The following is a 22044-nucleotide window of genomic DNA, read 5'->3' as shown; positions in this document are numbered from 1 at the left end:
TATGTTAGAGAGTCTCCAGAAGAGGGTTATCAATATGGTGAGGAGAGTAGAATTACTTGAGAACTGTTTAAAGCAGCAATATCAAACTCAAATAGAAATATATTCCTTAAGGTACATATTGACTTAGGAAACCACAAATTAATATTATCTATATTGTATTGTATTTTTGTTTACTTTGTTAAACATTAAAAGTTTTTGAAAGCTTTGCCAATGAAGTTCAAGCTCTGGCTGGTTCTCTATCAATATTGAAAGGCTGCAATGATGAGTGTGGTTACAGGCTTTAGTTCCATCATTCAAGTTTACCTAAGTTCACAGAGACACATTACCAAGTTAGTCAACAGGTTTTGGGGGGTTTGTTTTTTTTGCCACAAATATTCATTAAGCCTGAAGGGATTTCAATTTGCATTGGTGGAGGGAGGTACCCACACGGATTCCATCATGTAAGTCATCCATGTAAGTACTGAAACGATACTAAGTACTTAGGCTTTTAATTGCTATAAGCAAGGACTTAAGATTCTGGGCTTGGAAACAAGTCATATGATCAAGTACCACCATCTTTAATCATGTGTTCCATGTCCTATTATGTAAATAATGATTCAAAGTCAGAAAACTGAGACAGAAGGAGCTGGAAGAACATAAAGCTCTTTACATTTATATAATGCTTTCACATACATGAACTTATCTGAGGAAATACGATGGTCCTCAATGGGCATGAAATTCAGTTGAAAGAAAAAAGATACATCCATTATCATTTATCATGGTAGGCTTCAGAGAAAAGCAAAGGTCCCATAGTGGAAAAGTATGCAAGGAAAGACATATTTAAATTGCACTGATACAGGATTCTTGCACTGATACAACTTTCTGGATTGTCATGATTACCAGGGAAGATTGCCTAGAGTTTTACATATTGAAAGTGTGGGGATATTAGATGTGGGGGCAAAATGTTTGTGATCACAGTACAGAATGAAACAGGAGGATGAAGACAATAAAAGGGAGAGAACCACTGTAGCTAAATCTTGCAAGGCCAGAGGTGCATGCAGCACCTTTAAGCCTTTTCTTGTCCAGGAAATCAGATCCTGGCTTCTATTTGTATACTGCAACCCTTAGAAATGAAAGTCTGCCTACATACCCAACTCCAGGAACTTAAGGTAACATAAGGTCTATCTTAACTGCATTTGGTAGCATACTATCTGTATTCTCTACCAGACTTTCATTCAGAAATGACTTCTCCAGAAGGCTCTAATTATGCAAAGATAAAAATACCATTGGCAGGCGGAGATCTACTGTGTCTTGTTTCCCAAGGTTATAACCTGAGATAGCACAAACAGTGAACAGCCAGGGAAGAATGAAAATAGGTCAATGAGATAAGGCTGACCTGCAGGGGCTGCCTGGGTCAGAGGAATGCTTAAATCCGGAAACCCTAGGGCTTTAAAATCTAGATGTTAAGTAGCAATCTATCTAAAAGCTTTTTACCTGCTTTCAATCAACCAACAAGCATTCGTTTATTTATTATGAGCCTCCAGTGTCCTGGTCACTGAGGATACAAAAACAAAAATAAAATTATCTCTGCCCTCGAGAAGCCTACATTCTATTAGGGGAGATGGTTTGTACATATGTAAGCACATATAGAATAAATTCAAGATAATTTGTGGGGTAGGGAGCCAGCATTAGTGAAGGGGGGCAGTTAATCAGAAAAGGCCTTCTTTGGAAAGTGGCACTTGAGCTGAGCTTTGAAAGAAACTGGCCATTCTAAAAGGCAGAGTGAGAAGGGATGGAGGGAAGGCCTTCTGGGCACTGGGTCCAGCCTGTACACAGGAAGAGAGAGGAGGTAGAAGTCCATGTGTGAGGAACAGCAAGGGTGGTTTTCCTGGACTTTATGTAGATTATGTGAAGGGGAGCAGGGAAGGAAAGGGGAAGGCAAGTATTAATATAGGGGCTGCTATATGCTAGAGGGCAGCTAGATGGTGCAGTGGATAGAGTTCTAGGCTTGAAGTCAGGAAGACTCCTCCAGCCTTAGATACATACCAACAGTGTGACCCTGGGCAAGTCACTTAACTCTGTTTGGCTCAGTTTCCTCATCTGTAAAATGAGCTGGAGAAGGAAATGGAAAACTGCTCATTATCTTTGCCAAGAAAATCCCAAATGGGGTCACAAACAGTAGGACACAACTGAATCGAATTAACAACAAGAACAAAAAAATTACAAACGTTATCTCATTTGATCATCCTAAAACATCTGAGAGGTAGGATCTATTATTATCCCATTTCACAGGGAGAAAACTGAGGCAAACAGAGGAGTAATGTAGCATAAGGCTGGAGCCGGGTTGTGAAGGCTTCAGACATCAGAGGAATTTATATTGATTCTAGAGATAATAGGGAGCTCCTGTAGCTCACTAAGCAGGTCAAAATCCTGAATTTTGGGGGCACACACCTTTCCAAAAAATGGAATTCCTCATCCTCCTCTCCTGCCTGAACTCCGCACTCAACCTTTTCAAACAAAGCCCTGGAGAGAGCACCTGCCCTAGAGACAGGAGGACCTGAGTTCAAATCCGCCGTCAGACACTTATTGGCTGTGTGACCCTGGGCAAGTCGCTTAACCTTGATTGCCCCAAATAAATAAATAAATGTCACACCAATGACCTCCCAACCATAAATTCTAAGACCTTTTCTTAGTGCCTGTTTTCTCTGATCTTATTTCAGCACTTGAAACTTTAGCTACCCTCTTTCTTGAAAATCTTTGGGTCTTTTTTTTTTTTGGCTTCCTCTACCAGGTATTATATTGGTTCTCTCCCTGTCTCTCTGATTGTTCCTTTTCCTTCTCATCCACAGGCCCCTCTTCCTTCTATTCTATGCATTTGCTGATATCCAATATCTTTTCTTCTATCCATATAATCTCTTCTTTATGAGATATCTCATCCAGTTCTTTATTTCCCACTGTTTTCTCTCCTGAACTTGTCTTAAATGTCCAGCACCTCAGCAAAACTAAAACTAAAACTTACCACTCACTCTCAAATCAGTTTTCATATTTTCTACTTATGTTAACAATGCCATCATCATCCCACTGATCCGAGTTCAAAACAAGGACTGTCCTCAACTCCTTCCACTCCTAGGTCCCCTGTGGCCGATCATTTACAACATCCTCTCAACATATTTTTCCTCACTCAGTCCCTGCCTTACCATTCTCCTGCCAGGTCATTTTTGTCTCATGCCTAGAGCCACAGCGGTTTCCAGTCTTTTTTTTTAATATAAAGTCTCCTTCATGTCAACACAATTTAAGACTTTCATATGATTAACAGCTGTATTAGAATGTATTAGTAACCACTGACTGAGAAAAATCCGTGTTGCAATATGGATTTGCAGAATGCCGGCATAACTCCTCACACAGATACTTGCAGGACCCATAGCAGATTTCTTGGTTGAGAAGAATTTAGAGGATTAGAGAAAAGTCTAGCAGTTTCATTTCTAATGCTTTCATTTCAGTAAACATCTTTCCTTTCTCAGTCTCAAAAAGCACTTTATTCATACCTCCCATTCACTTAAAATTTTTACTGATACTTTTTTTCAAAAAAGTCATTACTAGAGTAAGTCACCCTTAGAAATTAAAGTACTCCAGAAGTTAGGGACTCTTTTCTCTGGATTATTAGGATCACAGGTTCATAGATTTAAAGCTAGTTGCTTGCCTTCTCAATGAGGGAGCAGAGGAGGGAGAGATGGAGAGAATTTAGAACTCAAAATTTTTTTAAAAGCTAAAAATTGTTTTTTACATGTAATTGGAGAAAAAAATAAAATATTTGATTTAAAGCTGGGAGGCACCTTGGGGGCCATCTAGCCCAATGTTCTCAGTTTACCAAAATTAAGGAAACCGGTCCAGAGAAGTTACTTGACTTGCTCTCGAGCTAATGTGTGTCAAAGGCAGGATTAAGGAAGACAAGTAAGACCATCCGTATCCTCAGGAAGCTTAAAATTTTTTTGTTTGGACCTATGATTTTATTGATGTAGGGAGCCCCTCCCCACAAAGCCCCCCCCCCCAACAGGAAACTCCTTTGACAAATACAAATCAGCAACTGTTCTTCACTTTATAGTCTTCTAGAGTTGTGGGGGTACAGAGAGATTGAATGACTTGGCCCAGGTCATACAAAGTATGTGTCAAAGGCAGGACTTGAAACCAGCTTTCACTCCCCAAGGCTAGCTCTCTCTACACTACAACACACTGACTCTTTTACAAGAGTTTGGGTGAGAAAACATGGTCATGAATATCTCTAATACAAATTAGGAGAGCATAAGTGTAAACAATATTTTCTGAGTTCAGATTACCTTTACACAAGTTATTATTTAAATTATTCTTTAATTGCAAATGCTATTAGATGCATTTCCAAAGAGTTATGCTATCTCTGATGCATACAAGCTGTGTGACCCTGGGCAAGTCACTTAATTTCTCACTGTCCTAGGCAACTAAGACCTTAAGTTGCAGAGAAGGGGCCAACCTGTATTGGTAAAGGAAGTTACCTCATCAGGGAGCGCCTTATAGCAATGAAATCACAAGTCCAGTTCCTCTCCTCTGCAAGTAGGAAAGAGGATTAGGAAATATATGGTCAGAAGCTTCAGTGTATTTTAGTATTTCACACATGTACCTGAATGCAAGCTCTTAGACATTCCTCTAATGATATATCCTCCCACTTGCCATGACGTCCAGTCAACCACTGGAGAGGACAAGAGCTATCCAGACAACTTAATGACAACACACTTTGAGCAGGGAAACCAAAATGACAATCTGGACTCCTAACTTTTAATTCCTTTTAACTTTTTTTTCCATTTATCTTTTTAATTTGGAGAAAGAGTAATAGTCAGATTGAGTTCCTAGTTATCATTCACTTGAAGCTGTCCATCATTCACCATGCAGGCTTTGCTCTCCTGGGTTCTAACACTGTGAAAATCCCCACATCTTGATTGCACAGAGCATGTCACAGCATGAGAAATATAACTACCTGTTTGCTTGCCTCATGTTTTTCAAGTGAGATGGAATTTCTGTTTGAAGATTACTTAGTGCATGTTGATGCTCACTTTCATTACTGAGATCACAAGGGATGATATGAAATTTAATAAATGATTTTGTTTGAAAGGAACAGAACAACTCACCTCATGTCATATCTTGTTTCTTTTGTAATCTTTCATTCCTCATGGCATATAGAGGCTAGCAGACACTCATTATACACTGTGTGTTAAGCAACCACCCGACTCCTTGTTGTTTTATGAAAAGATTCACTTATACAATGCTATCCCTCCACACTTCTACCTCTTAGAAGCATTGGCTAACTTCAAGGCTCAGAGCAGGTATGACTTCACCACCAATTTTATAAATTAAATTATATTTACTTCATATGTATTTTGTATTTCTTCATGCACATGTTGTATCCCTCACTTGATGATGGGAAGTTTCATTTTTTTCCCCTTCATATCCCAGGACCTTGGACAGAGCTTTACACATAGTAGGAGCTTAGCAAAGCTAAGTTAAATGAAATATAATATATAACTTAGTAAAGCAAAGTTAAATGAAATATAATATATAAATTATATGTGGAATACAATATATTAACATAAAAATAAAATAATATATGAGTATGGAGGCCATGTGGTCCAAGAGGTAGAGCAATGACCCCCAAGGCAGAGGACCTGAATTCAAAGCCCACCTCTAACATTTACTGCCTCAGTGACTGGGGCATGTGTGAGTTTCAGTTCATTCATCTGTCTAAAAAATTAATGAATAAGTAATATATTAAAGGGTTAGGCTAAAATGGTCTTTGAGGTTCTTTCTGTTTTCTATACCTTTGATCCTCTGACTAAATGACTTCTGAGGTCACTTCCAGTTCTAGAGCTTGAGAACTACCAACTAGTAAAAATCATGCTCCCTTTTTGCCAGAAAGGCAATTAATTTAGGATCAATTCCCACATGACCCTAAAGATATAAGGAAATACATGTGGCTCCTGGAATACTAATAAGTACTTACTCTAAGACATATCTGTTATGAATGAGTGTTCATTCATTTTTCAGTTGTGTCTGACTTTTCATGACCCCATTTGGCGTTTTTCTTGGCAAAGATACTGGGGAGGTTTGCCATTTCCTTCTCCAGATCATTTGACAGATGAGGAAACTGAGGCAGATAGGGTTAAGTGATTTGGCCAGAGTCACACAGCTAGTAAGTGTCTGAGGCCAGATTTGAATTCAGGAATAGGAGCTTCCCTAACTCCAGAAGTCTGGTGCTCTATCCACTGCACCACCTGGATGTCCCTTATATATGAGTAAGACATTTATTAAGCAATTCTATGTGCCAGGTACTGTGTTAAGCACAGGCTGGGATGGCTGGAATGTAAAAACAATCAAACAAGACTCTCTTTATCACTCAAGGAATTTACATTATAATGGAGGAGTTAGAAGGGGGGGCAGGGAAGAGAAGGGTGTCCTATCAGAGGCAAGGCTGCTGATAAGTAAGTAGTAAAATCGGGGAGTGGTTTGAATGCCATCCTCTGACTCCATAGCCAATGGACTTTGCAAAATTTGAAACTCTCTAGATAAAATATTTTCAAAAGAACATTAGCTGTATTCACAGATAAAGCTGATTTATTATACTTTCGTGTGATGAAATATAGCCATAAAAATTAATCAAGAAGTAACTTAAATCATCGGGCTTGGGGCAGCTAGGTGGCGCAGTCAGTAGAGCACCGGCCCTGAAGTCAGGAGGACCTGAGTTCAAATCCAGCCTCAGACACTTGACACATGTACTAGCTGTGTGACCTTGGGCAAGTCACTTAACCCCAATTGCCCTGCCCCCCCCCCCAAAAAGAAGCAAAAACAAAAACAAACCAAAAAAAAAATCATCGGGCTTTCTTACATGGGTAATTAGATCTTCAAATTCTATCTTTAATACTGTCTTTCCATTGACTTGGTGCATTTGGCACATGCAGCTTCAGCTGAGTCATTTTTGTAAATCTCTAGATACTCTTCGTTCCAGAGATTAGAAACAGAAAAAGTGCATGAGATCCTCTAGTGGTGAAATCTTGACAGTGTTTTCAGTAACTAGTCAATTCCGGTATGTTTTCTGAATTCTTAATTGCCTTCATTTTAACCGATAAAGATATCTAAATGACAGATGGGCTAATCTCTCCCCCCCTTGCAAATAATACTAATAAAACTAAATTTATATTCTATCCCACTATTGATAATAATAATTGTTGCTGCTGTTGTTTTTATTCTAATAGATTTCCCTGTCCTTTGGCACATGCTTTTTTCTTTGAAAATTGGATACCTTGAAACAAAATTATTCATCCTGAACTAAAAATAAAACATCTATTTAGTGCTTTGTTTGCAAAAGGTTCCTGCTGTCTGTACAATTTTGTGAGTAAGTACTCCAAGCATTGCTAACCTTATTTGAAGAAACAGAGGCAAAGACAGATTAAGTGCCTAGTGCACTATAATGCTAAGTGGAAGAGGAACTGAGACAGGCATTCAGGTTTCCTGAAAACAAGGATGGTATTATTCTAACTGCACCATGCTGCCTCTGCTGGTATCAGTGGGATTAACAGAAGAGGAAAAAATGCCCAATAACAAAGATAGTATCACTTTGACTTTTGTAAGACTGGGCTTTATAAAGTGCCTTTTACCCAAACTGTGGCATTATCCCTTCTCTCATGGATGATTGGTGACGGATCATATAATTATTTTACAGATATTATATTTCTTATCTTTTTATTCCTAATTATTTAAATCATACATCCTACAGCTTCTTCCATTGATTTATTCGAGACCAGTATAATTTATGATTGTGGGTATTTTATGTTGTATTTTCAATATATCATCTTTGTTTTCGGCGCAGTAATTCAAGATTATATCCAATAAGTTGCTTTAAAATTAGACCAGGATCCTAGTAGATGATATACACAGAAGTTTAAGGACAGATCATGCTCTTGATAAGCATAATTAAGAAAGCAATCAAATGTATCTCTCATCCAGATCTTACCATTAGGATTGCAAGTGGAACCTTTCAATAGCAATAAAATAGCAGAGAATAAAAAGGAGTAGTACAAAGAAGCAGAGAGAGCCTTTGAAAGAAGGAAGACATGCAGCTGCTGGGTGTGTAAAACATGCAATATTGTATCCAGGATGATTAATGGCTAAAATTGAGCTCACATGTCTATCACATGACTTAAAGTAGGGCTTGGTGAACTTCTGCACCTCCCAAACTTAAGCTAAAGGATCAAATTCTTCAAGCTGTTATAAATTCAATGCCTTTTTATGTGCATTAAGACAATGCTGTCAGGTAAAATAAAATGCCTGCTTTCTTTCAAAATACTAGTCCTTAGAGACATTTATATTTCCAATAATTATACCTACCGAGGGCAGCCTGACATAATGAATATGGTGCTATCCCTGGGGTCTGACAGACTATGGTTCAAATCTTATCTGACACACTCTGATTCTGAGATCATGAACAAGTTGCTTAATTTCTTACTGTGGCAGGCAATTTTAAAACACTTGGCTGCATGAAGGGAGCTGTGACGGGAATTATCCACATCAATGGAACCACAGGTCTGGACCAAAAAAAATCCAAATTATATCTAGTCTGTAAATTTCTCTAACACACTTATAAAAGGTACTCGGAGCTAAAAAGAAGATAAATAAATACCACACTAGAAAAATTTTGGGAAATATCATCTTAATGTTTTAAATTAACTTTAGAAAATAAAATACACTGGAAAGACATACATGCATATGTATATGTATGGTATGTTTTTAGACAGAAACAGGCAATTGTTTTTATTGAAGGAGATCTTAAACAACAGCATTTCATCCTTTATAAGGCAAAATATTTCACTGGCATTCCTCTGGGTTGGTCCAAATATTCATTACTCATCACTAGATCACCAATTATCTGAAAATATCTGACACTGAAATAGCTACCACAGTTCATTCTTCTGCATGTATTTTCGAACAAGATGTTCTCAGGTAGATGGTAAAAAGTGCTCAACATTTCCTGCCATAAATAATATGTATAAGCCTAATGAAATAGGGTTCCCTCCCTTGAAAAATTATGTTCTCAAGGGTAAAAATAACACTTTATTTACCTTAAATAAATGAGTAGGCTGTTTCTAGCCTGCCCTCAGGGTGGGAACTTAGGTGCAGCACCCAGTTCATCTGGATCCCTAAAGCAATATTAGCCATCCCCTTTCCCCACCCCAAAACAAAATCATGATTTACTGTCTGGATTTACATATTAAAGACAAGCCAAACCACATTTCAAGAGACAATCCAGCTTCACCCAGGACAAGTTCAAGGCCTCAAGTTAGTTTCAACCTCAATTATTTTTGGCTGATCTGGAAGTCAGTTCCCACTGGCAGCATCCAAAGTGGATCAATAAACAACAAATAGGAATTTCCATGCTGTGAACACTACACTGTGCAGGACAAGCAATTCCTAAATTTCTGTACACATGTTTGGAAACTAGTGTTTTCACTCAAATTGAATATCAAGTTTAACCAGCTGCACCATCATTCTGTTAGTCCCTGCTCCCCTTCCCTCTCAAGTTCAGAGGTCGGGAAGTGTCCAGTTCTACCCTCGAATAGAAAAGATAAAGTCCGAGCTAAGTAAGCCTAAGCTGTCTCCTTGGACAACGCAGGGTTGAGATACTGCTGAGATCCAGGGTGTTTCTGGGTAAAAAAAAAAATACCCAAGAAATAAAACTCGACTGTACCTTAACCGGCTTCTGGGGACGCACCGCGGTCCCAGAAGCAGGTTAATCCTTCAATTCATGAGAGATGCGTATTCACGCCTGTATGGGGCTTCTTTTAGGGATACAGTTTCCTGCTTTAATTGAATTAAACCCAACACCCTGGGGTGGGAGGAATGCATTCACCCCTTCTCCATTTCCTTCGCTCGCTCTCTGTGGCTTCCACCTGTTAGCAGGAAAAGAGAAGGCTACAAGGCAAGGATCGATTGGCCGCGGGCGGGATGACCTCAACCGAGGCAAGACGTGACGAGGGCATCGAAGAGTGACAGGCGGCGACCACCCTATCCAACCCCCGTGGCCCCCCCCTCCCCAAGCTAAGCGGAGAGGGGAGCCAAGCCGAGCTCCCCGCGCCCCGAAGCCCATTCCCGGGAACATTCCAAAGAAGGGGGAGGGGAAGAACGTAGGCATTTGAAATGTTCTAAATAGAACTCCCCGAACTGGTCACTTGCGCACCTCCGACCCCGATCCCCTCCCAGATTGCGTTGGGGGCGCTCCTGAACGTCACCTTTCTCACCTGTTTCGCTCCAGGAAGCGCCGTCGCTGCCCCCGTGGATGTTATTCCCTCCGCCAGCTCCCAGCTCCGCCATGGTGCTCCAGTGACGCGTCCAGGGAGAGCCGCTCCGCCCTCTTCCCCGGTTTCCCTCTAGCCAGTCCCCCGCCTCCCGGGCGCAGACAGGTGAGCGCCTAGAAAGGGAGGAGTGTGGGGAAACGTAGGCTAGAGCCCAGCAGTCTAGCGCAAGGGGAGCAGCGGCGCTGCCCTCTTGTGGACAGGTGAGAGATTGCAGGCGCTCAGTGCGAGCAAGGTTGGTTGGAATCCGGCACTTTTAGACATAAAGGGCTTGGATCTAGCTCCCTCCCCAGTTTTCCGAGTACGGAAGCAAGCAGTGCGATTGGCCGGGTTATGTCTCCGGGTCATGGACAATCCAGTACTGGTTAGGAGAAATCAACGGACGACCTCGACTCTATCTTCCTTCCTACCGGTAGTCCAAGTAGTAGTGTCAATGTTCGCCCGGGTTCAGAGGGACTGGAATTCACTGGACTAGTTCCTACGTGGAGAGCCTGGGCGACATGCCACACCACCCTGTGATCTGATGTATCACTCTGCCTTCTTCAGGGCTACTTCTAAAGACTCGATCTCCACTCTGGGTCTTGGGACTTAATGATCCCCATTGTTCGCCGAAGAGGCATGGCATTATTATTTGTTGCGACTAGATTAAAGAAATTTATATTTCCCCCTGCTCCCCCCCCCCCCCCGCCCCACCTTGTCTGCTCCAGATATTTTTAATTTAAACCGTCTTGTGCCTTCGGCGTTGTCCAATAAAAAGAAGGTGAAAAGCAATACCCCCAGACAACTGGCTAGGAAAGCTGGAAACCAATTTGTGCGTTAGCATGCAAACAGCACACAGCAAAATGTTAAAACCCCATGATGCAGCCTACATGATAAATGGAAACAACACTGAGAAACAAAAGGGGGAGTGATTCATTTCTGCTTAGTCACACAGAAATACACACCTACATCTTCAGGTTGGCTGAGCATAATCCAGAAAAAGCAGAAAGACAACTGCCAATCCTTTAAAATCCTTTTAAAGTCCTGGTCTGACAGAGAATGATGTTGGATTTACTTCTAGGGAGGTTAGTTCTCATGTTTTTTACAACACCTGGAGCTTCTAGATCAAGTTCTCAACCTTTTTTTGGGTCATGCGTCCTTTGGAAATCTAGTAAAGCCTATGGACCTCGCCTCAGAATAATGTTTTTAAATGAATAAAATGCAATACATAGGATTACAAAATAAAACATTTACATGGAAAGTTATGAAAAATTTTTTTAAAAATACATTTGTTATATAATTCACAAACCTCCTAAAATCTATGCATTTGTTCTCAGTTAAGAGTACCTTTTTCTAGAAGCTTCTAGAGCTCATAGAATGAACCTTATTTTTATCAACCATCTCTGAGTTGGGGCACCTAGGGGGCACAGTGGATAGAGTGCTGATCCTGGAGTCAGGAAAACTCATCCTTTTTAGTTCAAATGTGGCCTCTGACACTTACTAGTTGTGTGACCCTGGGCAAGTCACTTAACCCTGTTTGCCTCAATTTCTTCATCTGTCCAATGAGCCAGAGAAGGAAATGGCAAACACTCCAGTATCTTTGCCAAGAAAACTCTAAATGGGGTCACAAAGAGTTGGACAAGACTGAAATGAATCTGTGTTGGCAGTCTGGTGTGGTTAATATAGCTGGCCCCTGAACCAGGAAGATGTGGTTTCAATTCCTGACTCTATTGGTTGTGTGATCCTGGGCAAGCCGCTTGAACTTTCTGTTGCTCTAAGCAGTTAAGAGATGATTAGTTGTAGAGAAGATGCCAACCTACATTGGCAGAAGGAATTTCCTCAGTTCCCTAAGTCAATGAAATCACAAGTCGAATTCCTATTTTTGTCAAAGGTGTAAAAGATTTTGGAAGTCAGCAAACTCTCACCCAAAAAGTAATTCCCTTCTTTACAACACTCCTTTTGCTTGAAGACCTTTAGTCAAATGGAACTTTTACTACCTTCCAAGGAAATTCATTGAACTTTTGAAAGACTTCCATTGAGAGTGGACCCCTTCCTTTCAAAGGCAGCCCATTCTACTTCTGAACAGTTTAAATTACAAAGAAATTTTCCCTTGAATCAAGCCTATATTTGCTTCTTTTAAATTGCCATTGCTCCTAATGGAATCTTTTGGATCCAAGCAGAAAAGTCTAAGCCCTCTTGTACATAATAGCCTCTCAAATACTTAAAACAAATAGCTATTGAGCCCACCCTATACTTGAAAATCTCCTCCAAACCCCCAACAATCTTCTCTTCTTCAGGCTTCTCTGTGGTGGTGGTTGTTCTTCATAAAAGTGTGGAAAGTCATCGGCCATACTCTGTCTGCCAGAGTCAAAGTCCAGTGGCAACTGAAAAGTTAAGACAACTGGCGATGGTCCAAGATGCAGTGGATGGTGGTGAATACCGAACACTCAGGGCAGTGACTGGCGCATTGTAGGCACTTAAGGTTTATTGATTGATATGGAATCAGTGTGGTATAAGTGGAAAGACCTTGGAATCAGACCTAGGTTTGAGCTACAGTTCTGCCACTTGACCACTCTGCCTCAGTTTCCCCAACTGGTAAATGGGAAAATTACTTGAATCCCTCTCACAGGGTTGAAAGATGAATGTGAAATACTTTGTACACACACACACACACCCTTTCTATAAAGTGTAAGCCATTATTCACTTTTTATGTGCAGGTAGGCACAGTATAGCAGATTAGTGGACTTGAGAGTGAGAAAACCTGGTTTCTGTTTCTGACAACATTTACCAGAGGTGTGATGACTTAGCTACCCTAAGGCTCAGTTTTCGCATCTTTAAATTGGGGATAATGCTACTTTTCTGATAATGGCTGTTGTGGAGAAAGTGCTTTGTAAACCCTAAAAAATTTTATGTGATATATACATGTATATGCATACACACATATTTTACAATTGTTTCATGTGTCTGAAGCTATCTCATAAATGGAAATTATTGTGGAACTTTTTTTATAATCTGGAGTGACAGAAGGCCTGGGCACACACACCAGGTGAGTAACTTTTCAAAGTATTGTCAAAAAGGAGATTTCCTTCATGGTTTGTCCTCACTAAGTTCTGTACGTCTCTAGAACAGTTTTGTAAGCAAACTAACCTCTTTTAGCAGGCTTCCAAAATCCAAGTGATTCTTTTTTTAACCAGATTTTCTACTACTAACGTCATTTGAATATGAGCTAAGACCTAAGAATTTCTATGTTTCAACTGAATGAAATAAATATGATTGAACTCCTTCCTCTGTGGGCATTCAAAGAATATTCTATTATATGAAATGAAATAATTAATATTTCTAGTATCAGAATTTCCTTAAAAGCTCACTTTTTGTCAGAAAGAACTCTAAGTCTTCTTACTGCAGTATTTTTACATGCTGTTTTTCTTTGAAGGGTGTGCATGTTTTCCCTATCCTTCTGCATTTCTATGCTAGATTATCCCAGGTAATGATAGCAGCATTGTAGAGTCCAGATTCCTTAAACTGATATTCAGAGCACTCCTTAATCTGGCAACTACCTACCTCCTCCCACTCCAACCTTATCTCCACTACTCCAGCCAAACCAGTCTAGTCCTTGTTTCCTGAATGTTATGTAGTCATGTTCTCCACCTTTTCATTTGCCAAGTCCTTCCCTTCCACCCACCCTTAGCTCATGTTCCCAGCTCCTGCTGTAAGCCCCGATTTGGTAGTTCCCTCCTTGTTTGCAAAAGAAACACAAATAAGCCTACGTGACCAAATCACCTCTGCTACTCTTAGTAGGATTTTTTTGTTTTTAATGCTTGGTATGCTAAGAATTTTATATTACCAGTACTCCTTAAAAATTCTTTTGGGTTCTTGTAGCTATTATGGCTTTTTGCAATGAAATGTATGTTTTCATCCTGTACCATAATGATAATCTTACCACTGCCTTCCAGGATTGTTGTAAGGATCAAATGAGAGAATAATTGCAAAGGACTTAGCACAGTGCCTGGCACATAGTAAACACTATATAAATGTTAGCTGTTATTGTTATTACTTCTTCAGCATGATTGGGGGTCTCCTTTACCAAGCTGTTGACTTGTTTTTCATTATTTTCTTGCATCACTCACATTTCTCCACCCAATTCTTTTTCCACCTCTCTTATTTGATTTTCCAAATCCTTTTTGAGCTCTTCCATGGCCTGAGACCAATTCATATTTTTCTTGGAGGCTTTGGACGTAGGAGCTTTGACTTTGTTGTCTTCTTCTGGTTGTATGTTTTGATCTTCCTTGTCCCCAATTTTCCCAGCCAATTACTTGACTTTGTAGCTCTTTGTTAAGGTAGGCCTCTGGTTCCAGGGTGGAGAGTGCACCATCCCAAGCTTCAGGGGTTTTGTGCAGCTGTTTTCAGAGTTATCTTTAGAGGCCTGTATATTTTCAGTTCTTCCAAGGTTGTATGATAAAGGAGAGGTGTTTCTTCCTCTCCTGGTCTGTGCTCTGGTCTCTGAGTGGCCACAAGCACTCTTTTCTGCCTTGGAACTGTGAGGAGGATTTATTGTTATTATTTCAAGGCAGCTATATAGTACAGTGAACAGAGTTAGGAATTGTAGTGGACCTTGAGTCAGGAAGACTCGAATTTGACTTCATACACTTATCAGTTCTGTGACCCAAAGCAACTTAACCTCAGTCAGCTTCAGCTTCCTCATTTGCAATAATGCGGACAACAAGAGCACTGACCTTCCATGGTTTTTGTGAGGATAAAACGACATAATATTTATAAAGCAATTTGCAAAGTTTAACATGCTTTTTAGATGCTAGCTATTATTATGAAAAAAATGCTAGAGATTTTTGAGGTAGTATAATATACGGCATTTGTTGCTGTTGCTGCTCAGTTGTGTCTGAATCTCCATGGCTCCATTTGCAGTTTTCTTGGCAAAGATAATGGAGTGGTTTGCCATTTCTTTTTTTCCAGCTCATTTGACAGATGAGGAAACCGAGGGAAACAGGGTTAAGTGACTTGCCCAGGGTCACACAGCTAGTAAGTGTCTGAGGTTGTATTTGAACTCAGGAAGATGAGTCTTCAGGATGACTTCAGGTCAGCACTCTATCCACAGGGCCGCCTAGTACCCTAGTATACCTCAAACACATATGCCAGACATGATATATACTACGGATACCAAGATATCATATAGTATATTCTATATATTGTATACTACAGGTATTGTACAGTACATTCTCCACATAGTATACTACCTATTTGCACAGTCTATAAAGTATATATAAAGGTTATATATAAGTATATATAGTATATAAAGTATATATAGTACATGAAGTATATATAAAGGTTACATATGAGTATATATAGTATATAAAGGATATATAAAGGTTATATATGAGGTTAGTATACACCCCATAGCATAATAGTATAGATAGTCATTTTGATGTCATTTGATATCAAAATGATGGCCTTTTGGTCCTCCTCCAGAACAAAGGACAACCATCCAACCAACCAGTATGTAGAGTACTATACACAGAATATACTATATAGAATGTATATAGTAAATACACAGATACTAAATAGTATATGTCCATTGAACAGTGTATATATATATATATGTATATATATATACACACACACACACACACACATATATATATATATATTTAGTACTAAAAATAGGGCTAAATGTGCACATGTGCATATTAAACATATGGTCCACAATGTATATATGCTACATATAGTATTTGATACAATATAATTTTTATATGAGGTTAGTATATACTCATAATTTATATGCTGCACAAGTATTATGTGTTTATATGCTACACACAGTACACATGCTAACAAAGTGCTATTTACAGGATAAATACATCCAAAATATTTTTTTAAAAGTTGTAATAAGTCAGTTATATTTCACATATTCAAATTTATTAAAGAGTCTCTTTATCCTAGGCTAGTGTGTGTAGACGATGTTACAGGTAGTATTTACTGCGTGTATGCCAAACACGGCGTATATGACACATAGTACTTTCTACACATACATCTAATATATAAATTACACTTCTAGAAGGACCCTTAAAGATATACATAGCACACACACTACATAGAATATGTAAATATGCCACTAGAGTAGAAAGATATTAAATATAACACATGCTACACCTAATATATGTGAGATTACAGCACTGTTTGCTGATTATTTCATGTTAAGTTATGTTTCCAAGACAATATTCTCCAAGGACAGAAACTATATTAGATGGCACAGTGCTGGCCTGGAATTAGGAATACCTGAGATTAAATCCAGCCTCAGACACTTACTAACTCTGTGACCTTGGGCAAGTCACTTAATCTGTTGGCCTCAGTTTCTCCAGAGATAACAGCTCTTCTTGCAGGGTTGTTGTGAAGATCGAATGAGATAATAATGTGCTTGGCATAGTGTCTGGTACAGAGTAGGTGCTTAATAAATGCTTGTACCCTTCCTTTCACCTCCTACATGGCATCTCATATGGGCCTACTTTGTTGTACAATGAGTGTTGACTTGTTTAGACTCTGGCTTATTAGGTTGTCCTTCTGTATTTCATTCTCTCTCCTGCCTCTGTGACTCTGCCCAAGTAGTCTAGACTTTGAGTCCCTCAACATTTAATACTTCTGGTTTTGTCTGTATCTGCTCAGTGGTTAGTGCAATGCATGGCACATAGTAAGCACTATGTATGTCACTCCACGCTTCATCTGCCGCTCTGGTTCCAAGGAACAAGATACTCCTTCCAGGATAAGTGGGGGCAGCTATTGTACCACTGTATGATACCTGTAGTATATGCTATGTCTGGCATATGTGTGTATACAATAGGGCAGCTAGGTGTTGCCTAGATAGAGCGCTGGGCCTGGAATCAGATAGACTCATCTTCGTGAGTTCAAATCTGGCTTCAGACTAGTTGTATGACTCTGGGCAAGTCGCTTTACCCTGTTTACCTCAGTTTCCTCATCTGTCAAATGAGCTAGAGAAAGAAATGGCAAACCACTCCAGTATCTCTGCCAAGAAAATTCCAAACGGGGTCATGAAGAGTCAGACAGGACTGAACAACCACCTCATCTCATTCTCATACTTCTAATTCAGCCTTGAATACTCATCTCTTTCTCACCTACCTCAGCCTCCTCTCCCCTCTGGCTGGAAGGATGGAGCTCTAAATTCCTCCCAAAGCTTTCCTTTATAGAAGCAGGTAGGGGATTTCCAGCTCATCCCACTCTCTATTTGTAGCTCAGCTTGGATGCTCTCCTTATCCCATCTCCTACCCCACCTCCTAGCTTCCTTTTCTATGTAGTCTGCCCCATTAGATTGTATGCTCCCTGAGACCAAGGACTGCTTTCTTTTTCTTATTTGTGTCTTTAGTGGCTAGTACTGTAGAGCCTGGCTTGTAGCAAGCCCCTAATAAATGTTTTATTGACTTGAATATAAATGTTAGCCATTATTGCAGTCTGATTCCAGACTTCTGATTCCAGATCTAGTGATCTTTCTGATGACCCACAGTTCTTTTCCTGAGGGAGATGCTGGATAATCAGTCATTCTGTGATCTCTTGCACCGAACCTACATTCTGTTAAATGTAATAGGTAAGCACATTGGCTAAGAATTTGACCCAATAGTTAACCTGATTTCACAAAGTGAAATAAAAACTCCAGTCAGAATTTATTAAAAACTATGTTTAGATTCTTTTTACTTTTAAGAATGAGTGTCACAATAGATAGCTTTAGAACAAGCTAACATTACTATGATTCAGGCATATACAACTGGTACAGTTCAGTAGTACATAAACAACTCTAAAACAAAAGTACCATAGACCAGAAACTTAAGTTACAAAAACTATACAACATTATAATTAACATAAACTAGGAAGTAAAAACAACTGCTCACAGATTCTGCACACTTAAAAAATAAGCTTTACACAATAATTGAAATTATGAATTACTACTATAGGGTATTAGGATATGTTACAAACGTAAACCTAAAAAAAAATTATGGTCACATTTTGCTTTTGTTCCAGTGATGCACAATTATATGAAATGTTACATCTCTTTTGTGTGAAATTAACATTTGCTTCTTTAAAGGATCATAGCTGCTAGGATAAAAATACGTCCCTGTGTAAAAAATGTTTATAGACTAAACATTCTTTAAAGAGAGTCCATATGAATTGTAGAAATTTAAGCAGTTAGGAAGCTGCAGTGTTGTTTGTAGCATTGGTAAACAAATACTGTATTAAAGTGCAGGGTCTTTCTTCTCCTTCACCTCTTCCAATTCTCCCTCACTATCCCACCCCCATCTCCCTCCACCTGCCACCCACCCTTCTTCAAAACATCAGTCCTCTGCTGGGTGAATTTTCAGAATCTCCACTGAATAGCCAAGAAATGTTGAGCCACACACACACACTCAAGGTTGTTTTTCTCGAAAGTCAGTGATGGCTTTCCACAGTGTACACAGCATTCCTCCCCTGAGAAAAAAACACACAACAAACAAGTGTATAATATTTCATTTCCACAATGCCCTAGATTCTCTATATAATATGGTTTCTTAACACTGAGTTGCTATGATAAGAAAAGGCCTGGATTTAACTTCTTAATAGGCTACTACTACGTATCTTCTTTTTTGGCCCCTGGTAACCCACAAATCTCTCCTCACCCCACTCCTTACCTCCATTTTCCCTCTAATCCACATAGTCTCAAGAAACAAACAACTGAAAATTTGAAATATGACATCTTTCAAATCAGCCACTCTTAGGAAGTGGTTTTTTACATGCTCAATCTAATATAAAGTACTATTTATCAGCAACTAAATCAGATACAAACTTTAAAAATTATTAAGGAGCCTCCTCTCCATACAGGCAGATAGGTGGCATAGTGGATGGAGCACCAAGCCTGGAGTCAGGAAGATGAGCCTTCTTGAGTTCGAATCTGACCTCAGATACTTAACTTGCTATGTGACCCTAAGCAAGTTACTAAACCCAGTTTGCCTCAGTTTCCCCATCTGTAAAATGAGCTGGAGAAGGAAATGGCAAGTCACTCTAGTATCTTTGTCAAGAAAACCCCAAATGGGGTCATGAAGAGTCAGGTATGACTGAAATCACTGGACAACAATAACATCCTTCCCATAGGACCCCCATTCTCATAAAGTATGGTACACATCCATGAATGGAATGACTCTTAGAATATTTAGACTGTCGAAGAAACATTAAAAAGTCTAAAAAATGTTAGTCTGTCTAGTATGTTTCAAGAAATTCTTCCAATTAATCTTTGTCTTCAAAAAAAATTTAGAATTTTGAGGCTAGTACAGAACTTATAAAGTTCAACCTTCTTCTCGCACAGAGGTAGGAACTGAAGGCCAAGTTCACCGTGCTTTTGAGTGGCAGAGCTAGCAGTATACTAGCACCTGGGCTCTGTTACTCCTACCATTTTGTTCTTTCTACCACACTATAAGCTTTGTCGTTCAGTCATTTTTCAGTCATGGCTGATTCTTCATGACTCCATTTGAAGTTTTCTTGGCAAAGATAATGGAGTAGTTTGTCATTTCCTTCTCTATCTCATTTGACAGATGAGGAAACTAAGGCAAACCATTAAATGACTTGCTCAGGGTCCACACAGCTAGTGAGTGTCTGAAGCCATATTTGAACTTAGGGAGATGAGTCTTCCTGACTCCAGGCCTGGTGCTCTACCCACTGAACCACATAGCTTGCCCCCACATAGGCCTTAAACAACAATAAAAACAACGTTACCTCAGCCGCAGGCATTTCAAATCATCCCGAGTGACATAGTAGAGAACATCGACTAGAGTATAGTCTTCAGCCAAAAACTGAGGGGAAAATAAAAGAGACACAAAAATAAGGACTTTTAAGGCCTTGTAAGAAGGTCTATAATTTTAGATTATACTATGTTAATAATTTTAAAAAGAAATCAAAGAAAATTTAGTATAACTCTTCATTACTGTGGAATTGAGGGAGAGTTTTTTAATTTCTAATTTATTAAAAGGCTGAATTATAGAATATCTTTAATGAACCACGCAGTCATTTATTACTTCTATGCATATTCAGTATAATTAGAAGTAAAAGCTAGCAAGGTGTGTCTAGGAGTCCCAGGGGAATTATCAGCATGCAAATGTGTGCTTTTCAAGTGATTTTAAAGTGTTTACTGTGTTCGCTTTATCAAGTGGGCTAAACATTATTACTATTTTAATTCAGTCAATATTGTTTGATTAGCAGACATCTCTCACATAGAGGAATATTTCAGCCATGCCTGTATCCAAATAATTACAAATCCCATAGAAATAATGTCTGAATTAACGATGTCCTTAATTTCAAAGACAGTTTCTGATTAACATGGGCTTATTATAGGTCGTCAGAGATCATTGGTACTTCATTGTGAAGAGCAGTGTCAATCTGGGTCTTGATCAAGGTCATGAAAATTTTTTTTTTGTTTTTTATAGCATTAAATGAAGTGCTATATATCTTATAGGTGGGGTGTGTAGAGCTGCTCTAAGTTTTGTGTGGCCATTCAATAGCTTTCACTTGGGGGGTGTGCTGGGGAAGGTGGAACAACTGATCTCTGATAATTTTATTTCAAACAAAAATCTGGGATCTTAACAATAGCATTTTTGTAAGAATGCTGAGCTAGTACAAAAGGAATACTATAACTCATGCATCCTATAATAAACATGTATATAAACATTCAGGCAATTATGATTTATGCTGATTATTTCTAACCCAGGAAAAATGTGCAGGGAGAATCTACAATTAGATATACTATCCTACTTGGCCATAAGGAATTGATTGTGCCTGTATTAAGGTCACCAATTCCATCACTGCATTAAATAGCAACTAATATTTATTGCTCAAAAAGGTCTAAAGTTGCAAAGAAACGACACACCAACCTCTAAAATTTCTAGCACCTATCAAAATATTTCTTAAGTTGTGGGACTGAATTAGATAGAAAAAAGAAATACTTCTTGTTCTTCAATCTACTTACCCATTCTGCCTTTTCAACCCTTTTTCTAATCTGATGTTGGAAACATGATTGAAAATTTTCTCCCCCTCAACCCTTTGGCTCTAGTCATTTCACGGATTCCTAACTTTTTTTTTTTTACCCTGCTTATAGTGTCCTCATCAGCTCCCTTCTCTCTCAGCCAGTCGATAAGTGCAGGGTCTTCAGCTCCTATGCCAGGAGAATTTAGGCGACAAACATACAGTCCAGGAATATCTAGGGAAGATGTAGTTTGTAAATGTTTAGTTTCTACACCATGTGTATTTCATATACTTGGATATCTGAGAACACTGACCTTCCAGTCATAAGAATTTGAATGAACATTTTCCTAGGTTTTCACTCTGTCATCGAAAAATATAATTAGTGGAAACAAAAACTGGTTGGATATATGTATGTATGTACGTATACACACACACAAACACACACACATGCATATAAATACATTTGCTATATATAATATATACACAAACACATATGTATAGATACATGTATGTGTATATGCACGTAAATATACCATGTGCATATATAGGTATATGTTTGTATATCTACATTTATGCATATTATGATATATGTTATACATATAAAATCACATAGAAGAATATTTCAGCCATGCCCATATCCAAATAATTACAAATTTCACAGAAGTAATATCTGAATTAATGATGTGCTTAATTTCAAATATGGTTTCTGATTAAGATGGAC

General features: G+C 38.9%; 2 protein-coding genes across 3 annotated transcripts in view; both read right to left on the bottom strand.

Annotated features, from left to right (window-relative positions):
- Positions 1 to 10504, bottom strand: part of MAP7 (microtubule associated protein 7) — a 235758-nt gene extending 225254 nt beyond the window's left edge. Inside the window, exon 1 of one of the 2 annotated variants that reach the window (XM_036766376.1) lies at positions 10293 to 10504. In XM_036766376.1, the coding sequence (XP_036622271.1) occupies positions 10293 to 10365 (73 nt within the window). In that variant the 5' untranslated portion in view covers positions 10366 to 10504. The remainder of the gene's footprint in view (positions 1 to 10292) is intronic. The other variant, XM_036766375.1, reaches the window with a different exon arrangement.
- Positions 10505 to 18003: 7499 nt separating this feature from the next.
- Positions 18004 to 22044, bottom strand: part of MAP3K5 (mitogen-activated protein kinase kinase kinase 5) — a 201214-nt gene continuing 197173 nt past the window's right edge. The window contains exons 27-29 of the mRNA XM_036767595.1: positions 21446 to 21558; positions 20082 to 20158; positions 18004 to 18803 (exon numbers count right to left, since the gene is read on the bottom strand). Of these exons, the coding sequence (XP_036623490.1) occupies positions 18743 to 18803; positions 20082 to 20158; positions 21446 to 21558 (251 nt within the window). The 3' untranslated portion in view covers positions 18004 to 18742. The remainder of the gene's footprint in view (positions 18804 to 20081; positions 20159 to 21445; positions 21559 to 22044) is intronic.

Source organism: Trichosurus vulpecula, chromosome 7, assembly GCF_011100635.1.
Source record: "Trichosurus vulpecula isolate mTriVul1 chromosome 7, mTriVul1.pri, whole genome shotgun sequence".
Taxonomy (NCBI): Eukaryota; Metazoa; Chordata; class Mammalia; order Diprotodontia; family Phalangeridae; genus Trichosurus; species Trichosurus vulpecula.
Note: the sequence above shows the minus strand (reverse complement) of the source record. Positions and strands in the feature narration are given on the sequence as shown.